This window comes from Neofelis nebulosa, chromosome 2 (genome assembly GCF_028018385.1).
Source record: "Neofelis nebulosa isolate mNeoNeb1 chromosome 2, mNeoNeb1.pri, whole genome shotgun sequence".
NCBI lineage: Eukaryota > Metazoa > Chordata > Mammalia > Carnivora > Felidae > Neofelis > Neofelis nebulosa.
Genome location: NC_080783.1, coordinates 149,832,719 through 149,845,746, shown reverse-complemented (window position 1 = coordinate 149,845,746; position 13,028 = coordinate 149,832,719). Strand labels below are relative to the sequence as shown.

Genomic DNA, 13,028 nt, shown 5'->3' with positions numbered 1-13,028 from the left:
TCCAAAGAAGACATCCAGATGGCCAACAGACACATGAAAAGATGTTCAATATCACTCATCATCAGGGAAATACAAATCAAAACCACATTGAGATACCACCTCACACCAGTCAGAGTGGCTAAAATTAACAACTCAGGAAACAACAGATGCTGGTGAGGATGTGGAGAAAGGGGAACCCTCTTGCACCCTCGGTGGGAATGCAAACTGGTGTCTGGAACAGTGTTGAAGTTCCTTAAAGAATTAAAAATAGAACTACCCTAAGGCCCAGCAACTGCACTACTAGGAATTTATCCAAAGGATACAGGCGTGCTGTTTTGAAGGGGCACATGCATCTCAATGTTTATAGCAGTGCTATCAACAATAGCCAAAGTATGGAAAGAGCCCAAATGTCCACTGACTGATGAATGAATAAAGATGATGTGGTATATATATACAATGGAATATTACTCGGCGATGGAAAAGAATGAAATCTTGCCAGTTGCAATGGAACTAGAGTGTATCATGCTAAGTGAAATTATTCAGTCAGAGAAAGACAAATATCATATGACTTCACCCATATGTGGAATTTAAGATATGAAACAGATGAACATAAGGGTATGGAAGCAAAAATAATATAAAAACAGGGAGGGAGACAAATCATAAGAGATGCTTAAAGATAGAGAACAAACTTAGGGTTGCTGGAGGGGTTTTGAGTGGGAGGATGGGCTAATTGGGCAAGGGGCAATAAGGAGAACACTCGTTGGGATGAACATTGGGTCTTATAAGTACATGATGAATCACTGGATTCTATTCCTGAAATCATTATTATACTATATGTTAACTAACTTTTAAATTTTAAAAGTTGTTAAATGATGTAAATTTTTAAAAATGAAAAAATGAAAAAAATGAAAAAAAAACTGAAAATGAACTAAAAAAAATAGAGTCATGTTGTTTTTCAAGCAAAAAAAAAAGCTAAGGAAGTTTAAGATGCTTTTCAAATTTTTCTGGAAGCAGTGGGTTGGCTTCTCAACCCAAAAAGAACCTAAATACACTGAATTCCTTGGATTAAGAAACACTTATAGATCCAAATGTTATGTAAATTGGAAACAGAATTATGTGACATTCAAAAAATAATAGAAGAAGTACAAGATGGCCACCACAACAATTTCACAAACATTTAGAGTGACCTTCAACATTTACTTCAAAGAGAATTTTAGGAAGTGAAAGTTGATTTTTCAGATTTCAGGCTTGAGGAAATTAATATATTGATGATAGTTACCTACCTACCAGTTTGTCCATTCAATCTGGCTATTTAAGTCTTCATTTCAAATATGGCCACTGATATTTTACATGGGAGAGGGGTATATTGGATCAAACAACCCATCAATTCACTATTAAAAATGAATTATGTTTATATACATATTATATACTATTATGTACAAAACTCAGAACAAAACATTGTAGAAGAAAGAGAGAGGTCATATTCAAATTAGGGAGCTAAGATATCTGCACATTAAAAATAATTAGCAAATATATTAGCAACATAAGATGGTAAAATATTTCTATTGAATAACTTCTATAAATAATAAATATTATAGGACTGAGGAATATGGAAAGATTACTGTTAGGGTGAGCTTAGGAAAAGGGAGTCTGTACTAGATTATGAAGGAAAGATAGGATTTATGTAGATAAAGTTTAGATAATATTGTGAGTATGCACAGAATGTTGTGAGAAAATGAATGACATAGAAACTATAGGGAGAGAGTTATCAGATGACCAGTTTGTTTAGCAACTGACACTATAAACAGGAAGGGAAGAGAGATAAGACAGGAATAGAGAACATCCTAAACATAAATATGCTAATAAAAATGACATGGAATAAACTCTATACATAATCTAATACAATTTTGGCTGATGAAGTTGGTCTCATAAAATCCTTCTAAGAGTGGAAGAGGACAAAAACTGACAGAAGGCTTGAGAATATAATGACATTCATCCACCTATTTGACAACCCTATTGAATTCCTACTATACATCAGGAACATTATGTTCTAGAAATTGGGTATATAATGATGAAAAAGCCAGACAAGAGTCTCATTTTCATGGATCTTACTTTTTGGTAGGGAAAGACAAGACACTAAACAAAAAACCAAATGTATATAAAAAAAGTGGTTAGATAATATAGATGGCATTAAATATCATGAAGTAAATCTAATATGATGCAATGTGAAGAATAGAAAGAGAAGGCCTTTCCCGAAGTAACATTTCAGCTGAGATCTGATGAGAAAAAAGCAGCAATGGGAGGAGGTGAAGATGAGTCCAGAAAAAAAGGAACAGAAAGTACAAAGAACTAGGCTTCTTCTGGGATCAAAACCTTAAGATATTACTCATAACTCAATGATGCTTATTTTCATTTGAAACTGAGCAAAACCACCAGAGAACACTGATTCAATTTAGAAGCAAGGTGTGAAATTTGCTGTAATTACCTTATAGCCCTCTGCTCCAGGCTCTCCTCTCTCTCCTTGTTCCCCCACAGGACCCTACAGAGACCACATGCAAAAATAATCAGTTCCACAGCTGGATCCAAGTATTTGTGAATGCAGATAATACAGTTAGTGTGGCATATTTTTTTCCCCAAAAATGTGAAACCAAATGTATAATTATTTGTTTAGTTCCACTAATATATTTCAAAAGACTGAATATCAATAACATTAAGAACATCATAAGCATTGAATTATTTGAAGAGAATCTCATAATGATCTTGCTAGGAAAAATATTGAAGAAATGAACTCCACTTAAACATTATGAATTTTCAGATGGATGAAGTATGTTATACATGATGTCAAATTAGCTTGCATTTTTACTTAATGTTAAAATGATAGAAAAAGATTTAATCTGGATCATTCAGCCATGTAATCAATTCCATTAATTAGAAGATCAATTTAATAATCTTTTTATTGATTTATTTTTATATTTTGAAGTACAGTTGGCATACAATATTATAATAGTTTCAGACATACAACATAATGGTTTGACATTTATACACATTATGAAATGATCACCAGAATAAGTCTGGTCACCAGCTGTCACTATATGTAGTTATTATAATACTATTGTCTATATTCGCTATGCTGTACTTCACATCCCCATGACTTATGTATTTTATAACTGAAAGTCTATAACTCTTAATCCCCTTCACCTATTTCACCCACCTCCTTATACCCTCCCCTCTGGCAATCACCAGTTTGTTCTGTGTACTTATGAATCTGTTTCTGTTTTGTGTTGTTTTGTTTTTTGGACTCCACATGTAAGTAAAATAATACACAATTTGTTCCTCTCTTATTTCACATAGCATAATGCCCTCTAGGTTCATTTTTGTTGTCATGAATGGCAAGAATTCACTCTTTTTATGGGTAAGTAATATTACATTTTGTGTGTGTGTATATATATACATCTTCTTTATCCATTTGTGTATCAGTGAACACTTAGGTTGTTTCCATATCATGGCTATTGTAAACAATGCTGCAATGAACATACATACAATGAAGATACAGGTGTATGTATCTTTTCATATTATGTTTTTCAATTTTTTTTTCAGATAAATACCCAGATGTCAAATAGCTGGATCCTGTGGTATTTCTATTTTTAATTTTTGAGTAATCTCCATACTGGTTTACGTAGTGGCTGCACCAATTTATATTCTACCAACAGTGCATGACGGTTTCTTTTTTTCCACATTCTCACCAACATTTGTTATTTCTTGTTCTTTTTTGATACTAGCCATTCTGACAGCGATGAGGTGAAATCTCACTGCGGTTTTGATATGCATTTCCCTGATTAGTGATGTTGAGCATTTTTTCATATGTCTATTGGCCTTCTATACGTCTTCTTTGGAAAAATGCCTATTCAGGTCCTCTGCCCATTTTAAAAATCAGATTGGTTTATTTGTGTTGAGTTGTAGGAGTTCTTTATATATTTTGGATATTAATCTCTTACTGGATATATCATTTACAAATATCTTCTCCCATTTGCCTTTTTGTTTTGTTGATGATTTCCTTTACTGTAAAAAACTTTTTAGTTTGATGTAGTCCCAATTGTTTATTTTTGCTTTTATTGCCTTTGCCGGAGGAGACACATACCACAAAAATACTGCTAAGACTGATGTGCCAGAGTTTATGCCTGTTCTCTTTTGGAAGTTCTATGATTTCAGGTCTTACATTTAGGTTTTTAATCCACTTTGAGTTTATTCTTGCATGTAATGGAAAAAAGTGGCCCAGTTTCATTCTTTTGCATGTAGCTGTCCAGTTTCCCCAACACCAATTATTGAAAAGATTATATTTTCCCCATTGTATATTAATTGATCATATAAGTGTGTGTTTATTTCTGGGCTCTCTATTCTGTTCCATTGACCTATGTGTCTCTTTTTGTGCCAGTACCAAACTGTTCTGATAACCACAGCTTTGTGTGCAGTTTGAAATCAGGCAGCATGATACCTGCAGCTTTCTCAAGACTGTTTTGGCTATTCAGGGTCTTTCGTCATTGCATACAAATTTCAGATCATTTGTTCTAGTTCTATGAAAAATACTATTGGAATTTTGATAGGAATTGTACTGAATATGGAGCTTGCTTTGGATAGCATAGACATCTTAACAATATTAATTCTTCCAATCCACAAACAATGTATCTTTCCATTTATTTTTGTCATCTTCAGTTCTTGCATAAATGTCTTATAGTTTTCAGAAAATAGGTCTTCTGTCTCCCTGGCTAAATTTATTCCTAGATATTTTATTATTTTTCTTCAATTATAAATAAGATCATTTTCTTAATTTCTCTTTCTGATAATTTGTTTTTATTGTATAGAAATACAACAGATTTCTGTATATTCATTTTGTATCCTAATTTAGTAGTTGTAATAGTTTTTTGGTGGTCTTTATTTTGTATTTACAGTATAATGTGATCTACAAATGTTGACAGTTGTGCTTCTGTCTTACCAATGTGGATGTCTTTCCTTTCTTTTCTTCTCTTATTGCTATCGCTGACATTTCCAGTACTATGTTGAATAAAAGTGTTGAGAGTAGGCATCTTTCTATTATTCCTGATCTTGGAGGAAAAGCTTCAGCTTTCCACCATTGAGTATGATGCTAGTTGTGGGTTTGCCATATATGGCATTTCTTATGTTAAGGAATTTATTGAGAGTTTTCATCATAAGTGGATGTTGAATTTTGTCAAATGCTTTTTCTGCATCTATTGAGAAGATCATGATTTTTAGCCTTCATTTTGTTAATGTGGTGTATCAAGTTAATTGATTTGCAAATACTGAATCATCCTTGCATCCCTGGAATAAATCTTATTTGATTGTGGAATATGATCCCTTTAATGTATTGCTGAATTTTTTTTTGCTAATATTTTGTTGAAAATTTTTGTATCTATGTTCTTCAGGGATATGGCCTATACTTTCCTTTTTTGTACTGTCTTTTCTATGCTAGCCTCATAGAATGAATGTGAAAGCATTCCTTCCTCTAATTTTTCTTGAATAGTTTGAGAGTTTTGTTGAGTTGAGTTTTGTACTGTCTTTTCTATGCTAGCCTCATAGAATGAATGTGAAAGCATTCCTTCCTCTAATTTTTCTTGAATAGTTTGAGAAGGATAGGTATAAACACGTCCTTAAATGTTTGGAAAAATTCACCTGTGAAGCCATCTGGTCCCTGAGTTTGGTTTATTGGGAGTTTTTTGGTTATGATTCATTTTCATTACCAGTAATCAGTCTGTTCAGATTTCTATTTCTTCCTGATTCAGTTTTGGAAGATTATAAGGGTTTAGGATTTTATCTTTTTTTTTTCTAGGTTGGCCAATTTCTTGGCAAACCTGTTTGTAGTAGATTTGGGGATGCTGTGCTTTTATTTCCATTTGTCTTCAAACAAAACTAATGTTTAGTTAGCAGAATGTTGTTTAGCTTCCATGTACTTGTATATTTTCTCCATTTTTTTCTTGGTATTTATTTCTAGTTTCATATCATTGTGATCACAAAAGATGCTTGATATGATTTCAATATTCTTAAATTTATTAAGATGTTTTTTGTGGTCTAACATGTGATTTTTCCTAGATAATGTTCTGTGTGCACTTGAGAAGAATGCATATTCTGCTGTTTTTGAATGGACTGTTCTGTATATACCCATTAGGTCCCTCTGGTCTAATGTGTTGTTTAAGGTTACTATTTACTTATTGACTTTCTGTCTGGATGATCCATCTATAGACGTAAGTGGAGTATTAAAGTGTCCTACTCCTATTGTATTACTATCAATTTCTCCCTTGATGTTTGTTAATATCTGCTTTTTAAATTTAAGTGTTTCTAAGTTGGGTGCATAGATATTTATAATTGTTATATCCTCTTGTTGAATTGAACCCTTTATCATCATGTAGTGCCCTTCCTTTTGTCTTGTTACAGTGTTAATTTTAAAGTCTATTTTATCTGATATGACACCCCTGGTTTATTTTTTTTTTTTTTCATTTCCACTTGAATGGAGTATTTTTTTCTATCCTTTCACTTTCAGTCTGTGTGTGTCTTTGGGTCTGAAGTGAGTCACTTGTAGGCAGCATATAGATGGGTCTTTTTTTTTAAATTTTTTAAATGTTTCTTTATTTTTGAGAGAGAGACAGGGAGACACAGCGTTCGAGTGGGGGAGGGGCATAGAGACACACACACACACACACACACACACACACACACACACAGAATCTGAAGCACGCTACAGGCTCTGAGCTCTCAGCATAGACCCTGATGTGGGGCTCAAACTCACAGACTTGAAATCATGACCTGAGCTGAAGTCACTTAACTGACTGAGCCACCCAGGTGCCCTGAAATGGGTCTTATTTTTCTTATCCATTCAGTCACCCTATGTCTTTTGATTGGAACATCTAATCCATTTACATTTAAAGTATCAACTGATAGGTATGTACTTAGTGCCATTTTGTTAACTGTTTTCTGGTTTGTATATGTAGTTCTTTTCTGTTCCTCTCTTGCTCTCTTCCTTTGTGATTTGATGATTTTCTTTAGTGTTATGTTTGGATCCCTTTTTCTTTATTTTTTTGTGAATCTATTGTAGGTTTTGGCTTGAGGTTTCCATGAGTTACATATATAACACCCTATGTACATAGCAGTCTATTTTAAGTTGATGGTCACTTAAGTTCAAACACATTCTAAAAGCCCTACATTTTTTATTCCCCTCTCCCTATGTTTTGTGTATTTGGTGCCATAATTTACATATTTTTATTTTGTATATCCCTTAGGTAATTATTGTAGATATAGTTGTTTTTTCTACTTTTGTCCTTTAACCTTCATACCAGCTTTATAAGTAGTCGATCCACTCTCTTTACTGTATGTTTGCTTTTACCAATGAGCCTTTTTCTTTCATAATTTTTTTTTACCTCTATTTATGGTGTTTTCTTTTCCATTTTAAGAAGTCCCTTTAACCTCTCTTGTAAGTCCAGTTTAGTGGTGATGAATTCCTTTAACTTTCATTTGTCTGGGAAACTCTTTATCTCTTTAATTCTGAATGACAATCTTTCCAGGAAGTGTATTCTGGTTGTAGGTTTTTCCTTTCAGCACTTTGAGTATATCAGGCCTCTCCTTTCTGGCCTACAAAATTTCTGCTGAAAAATCAGCTGATGATCTTATAGGTGTTACCTTGTAAGTAACCAGTTGCTTTACTCTTGCTGTTTTTAAGATTCTCTCCTTACCTTTAATTTTTGACAATTGACTTACTCTCTGTTGGTGTGAACCTCTTTGGGTTCATCTTGTTTGGAGCTCTCTGTGCATTTGCAGCTAGATGTTTGTTTCTTTCCCCAGGTTAGGGAAGTTTTCATTTATTATTTCTTCCTTTTGTCTTGTTACACTCTTTGCTTTAAAGTCTATTTTATAAGACTTCTGTTGATATTTATTGTCCAAGAGTTTCCTTAAACTATCCTCTTTTTCTTAACCTTCTTTCTTTTTACTCTTCAGTTTGGATGACTTCCACTACCTTGTCTTCCAGATCGCTGACCTGTCTATATCCTTTAATCTGCCATTGTTCTCCCTAGTGTATATATTTTTTCATTTCAGCTATTGAATTCTTAAGTTATGATTAGTTATTTTTTATATTTTTCTATCTCTTTGTTGAATTTCTCATTGTTCAACTACTCTTCTTCTGAGTTCCATGAGCATCTTTATGATCATTACTTTGAATTCTTTATCAGGTAGATTGCTTATCTCTGTTTCGTTTGGTTCCTTCCTGAGGTTTTGTCTTATTTTATTTGGAACGTCCTCCTGTCTCCTTGTTAGGCCTGACTCACTGTGTGTGTTTCTATGTATTAGGTAGATCAGCTATGCCTCATGGTCTTGATGGAGTGGTCTCATATAGAAGGTGTCCGTTGGGCCTTAGAAGCACACTCCTCCTTTGTCACCAGAACCAGGTGCTCTAGGAGTGCCCTGTGTAGTCTCTTTGTGCCTTCTTAGTGCTGGCATGCTTGTGAGTGGGGCTGGCTCCTGGCCCATTGGCTGCAATGAGTGGCCACAACTGCTGTGGGCACACTGGTGGGCAGGACTGGCTCCTGACATGGCTGTCTGAGAGGCCTGGCTGTGGCGGCTGTGGGTGTGCTGGTGGGTGGGATAGCCCCTGGTGTGCCTGGCTATGAGGTCAGGCCAGGACTGTTGTAGGCATACTGATGGGTGGGCCTTGCCCCTTGTTCCTGTCAGGAGCCACTCTGGAAGGGCGCCAGTCCAGGCCAAAACTACTCGTTTGGTGTGTTGGGACAAGAGTTACTTTGGAGAACACCAGTCCTGGGCAAGGCCACCTGCAGGGTGTGGCAGGATGGGAGCTGTTTTGGGAGACACTGTTTAATGATCTTTTTAAAAGCATCTAATAGCTACCTACTTTAACATTCTTGATCAGAAACTCTGTTGTTTATTCTTTTTAATTTTTAAGATATAAATTAACCTAATAAAAATTGCATCTATTTATTTTAATCTGTATGGTAGTAGTTAATAAACCTACACTTTTAACTTTTTTTCAAATATTCCTAATATAAATTCTTTGATATGATAAACTATTCAAATTATCTAGTGTAAAATATACTTGGAAAAGCAATTTTTGCATACGAGGACCTACTGTCTAAAAAGAAAGTCAAATTGAAATCTTTGTGAAAACCATAAAATTGATGAGGACAATTGATTGACAAATTTTAACTTATTCCTATGTGAGTAAAGATATTTGACATAATGTAAGGACAATAATCTCTGACTCTGTTTTAATGATTTAGAATATTCTTGGTTTAAGTTTCACACCTGTTTTATGTCTACTAGACAAAATAATGATTGTTATGCTAGACTTTTAATATATTTATTATATTTTAGTGACATTCTTTGATTCTGGCATACTTGAATCTGGGGAAAAAACAAGCACTTTTATACACTATTTGCCCATATGTTTCCATTTGCTGTTAACTTTTTGCATTATTTCCATATTTTTCCCTGTCAGGGCTTTAGAGAGACTAGAACATATTTGATAAAAACCTTATATATATTTTATAGATAAGTATGCCTCTATATGAGATGGCTTGATTTAACCAGAATAATTCTAAAATCTTTTGTATTTCTAAAACAAAATATAACTTTCACTCATCTCCAAAGAGCCAGATCAAAGCACCAGAAGTAACTGCGTAATGTGATCCTCTGCTTTAGTATTTAAACATATTTTTTAATGTTTATTTATTTTTAGGAGAGAGAAAAAGAGACAGAGCATGAGCCGAGGGAGGGGCAGGGAGAGAGGGAGACACAGAATCCAAAGCAAGCTCCAGACTCTGAGCTGTTAGCACAGAGCCCAAAGCGGAGCTTGAACCCATGAACCATGAGATCATGACCTTAGCAAAGTCAGATGCTTAACCGACTGAGCCACCTAGGCACCCCTAGGATTTTTAAAATCTTATATGATATCATGTAGAAAATTGAAAATCAAACCAATTATATTTATTTCTATGAGTTAAACACTTTTATTCTACCTATTTAATTTACATATGCCCTATAAGATTATTTTCATAAAATATGAATATAGAGATGGTCATTCAGATAATCAAAGCTACAATAGCTACTTTTCTTTTTTTTAACATATATTTTTAATGTTTATTTTTGAGAGAGAGAGAGAGAGTGGGGGAGGGGCAGAAAGAGAGGGAGACACAGAATCTGAAGCAGGCTCTAGGCTCGGAGCTGTTAGCCCAGAGCCTGACGTGGGGCTTGAACCCACAAACTTGGAGATCGTGAGCTGAGCTGAAGTCAGATGCTCAACCAACTGAACCACCCAAGTTCCCCTATAATAACTTTTCAAAACAGAGTTTATAGTTAACCTTCAGATACTTAATTAGAAGACTACGGATCAGTGATCTTCAAAGGGTATTGGTTATAATAACTGATTAAGTTTTAAAGTCATTTGGTAACTATATGTAAATTACTATAAAAAAGTATACAGGTCAGATTTTTTTTAATACTCAGAAATAAATATGAATTTGATGATTTTTTAAACATTTTTTTACTATTTATTTACTTTTGAGAGAGAGAGAGACAGAGAGTGAGCAGGGGAAAGGCAGAGAGAGAAGGAGACACAGAATCCAAAGTAGGCTCCAGGCTCTAAGCTGTTAGCACAAAACCTGATGCAGGACTCAGATCCATGGACTGTGAGATCAAGACCTGAGCCAAAGTCAGATGCTTAACCAACTGAGCCACCCAGGCGCCCCATGAATTTGATGATCGAAGAAATGTCTGCCCTAAAATATCTAGAGTATAGTATTTTGATAATCTCTGCAAAAGGTTGTTATAGTGCATTTCATGCTGAAAGTTAGATTTGGAAAGTCACCGTAATTAAACTATATATTATGCTAAGGATCTTGACTTGGATATAAATAGATTTTACATTTAGATAATACAACTATAAATAGTATGTGCCTACAAAACCATGTTATGAAACTAACAGAATAAGACTCCCTGAAAAGATGTGATTGGTCATATGAATCTATTATATTCATTGCATTTTATCTTGAAACATCAAAATAATTTTAGAAAAAGACCTACTGGTTCACCTCGAGGCCCAGGTGGTCCTAGCACTGTGCTATCTTCTCCTGGATAACCCTATAATGAAGATAATTATTTACAAACAAAATCAAATTAATAAAATAAACTTTGAAATATGTAGCTTATCATTGTCTAATATGTTATGACACCTACAATCTGGCTTTATCTTTTTTAAATGGAAAACTTTACCTACAAAACTTAGCACAGGATATTTTATACAGTTGTAATTCCTATATGGTTCTCAGAAGTGTCTATCAGCTTTAATTACATACAGAGCAGTTTAGGAATTTGTTCAAAGTTTCAGGTTTCCAGTGATCTTGCAAATTAAGAGTAGTATTATTATAGTTATTCTTAACCCAGAACAATTTTACTATAAATTTTACTATAAATTTCACTATAAACATACTGGTCATTTAATCTAGAGTCTCACAATCTGTTTCAACAAGTAATTAATTTTAAGTTTACAAAGCTTTATAGATTACAAAGTACTTTACCATATATTATTTCATGAATATCTTGAAACAGTCTATTGAAGACATTTTAATGACTTAAATTTTCATCTCTTGTTATTTACCTTCTAGAATTTGCAATACTTCCCAAATTGAAAAGTGTTTTCTTTTATTCTTTGAAAATGTTTCCATGCACACTTTCAGAAAGAACACAAAAATTAAATATTTAACTTTAGGATTGCAAAGTCAATATATACACATACCTTTTCTCCTTTAGGTCCTGGCAGCCCAGAAAGGCCTGGCTGGCCCTGGTGGCCCTAACAAAAGGACAAGAAAGGAGACATTCTCTGTATCATTTGTGCATGTTTCTACCTAATACCACCAAGGACATGCCATTAGATACTGCACTATTCTGAAAGAAAAACAAGATTCATTCTCTAGGGGGATGAAGCCTAAATGCAGTAGCAAGGTTTATTGGTGAGATTTCATCTTAATCTGCATAATTGGAATGACATCTTTATATAGCCATTTTCATGCAAATACACACATTTTAATTTCCAATTAGAAATGATTACCCTATATCCTGGAATTCCTGGTTCTCCATCAGGTCCCATCAATCCTAAATGTCCCTAAAAGGCAAAGTAAATATTAGAGAGAAAATAGCCAACTGCTTGAACCATTACACTTGTACTCTGATTACTTAAAATTTAGAATTTCTGAATATTTTACTTAGTCTGAAATGGGAAAACAAGAAATAACATTCTAACTTCTCTTATTGTTCTTCTGAACTACAAAAGTCCCACCAAAAAAAAAAAAATGTCTCTTCAGTTTACTTCTGGTATAAATATTCTTAATCATATTAAGAAAAATACTTTCAGTTGTCAGAACCCTATAGGTTTTCAGCAAGTTCTTGGAAATGTAATGTGTATCTCTCAAAGTTTATAGTATATATATATTTTTAATGTTTACTTATTTTTGAGAGAGAGAGGACAGGGGAAGGGCAGAGAGAGAGAGAGGGAGACACAGAATCTGAAGCAGGTTTCAGGCTCTGAGCTATCAGCACAGAGCCCGGTGCAGAGCCTGAAATCACAAACCATGAGATCATGACCTAAGCTGAAGTCAGACGCTTAACCAAATGAGCCAGCCAGGTGCCCTTATATCTGGTCCAAGTTTATGGTAGATGTGCCTCACTGAATATTAGAGTATAGCCTGAAAGTTTTTGATATTATCATGATGGGATCATGGAGAACTCCATACTCATTGATAGTTTCAGATGCTTTGATGAAGAAAAGTTTCAGCTCTGGTCAAAGTTGTTAAAGTAGAAATAGTTGGCAACTTATGTGTGATAATCACTCTGTTATTGCTCTTATTATCAATATTTTGCAGATGAGGATACTATATAATTTAAGGGTTATTCATAAATGCCTCTAAAGTACTGAAAATGTGACTCAGACAACTAAAAAGAGCAAAAATAATAATCCTAAAAATGTCTTACCTTTCATACTA

General features: G+C 34.1%; 1 protein-coding gene across 5 annotated transcripts in view; it reads right to left on the bottom strand.

Moving 5' to 3' along the window:
- The window catches only part of COL24A1 (collagen type XXIV alpha 1 chain), a 403,184-nt gene that overhangs the window by 83,377 nt on the left and 306,779 nt on the right, over window positions 1–13,028 (bottom strand). For all 5 annotated transcript variants that reach the window (XM_058716744.1, XM_058716741.1, XM_058716742.1 and 2 more), the window contains 4 exons: window positions 12,098–12,151; window positions 11,786–11,839; window positions 11,074–11,130; window positions 2,465–2,518 (listed from right to left, as the gene is read on the bottom strand). In XM_058716744.1, the coding sequence (XP_058572727.1) occupies window positions 2,465–2,518; window positions 11,074–11,130; window positions 11,786–11,839; window positions 12,098–12,151 (219 nt within the window). The remainder of the gene's footprint in view (window positions 1–2,464; window positions 2,519–11,073; window positions 11,131–11,785; window positions 11,840–12,097; window positions 12,152–13,028) is intronic.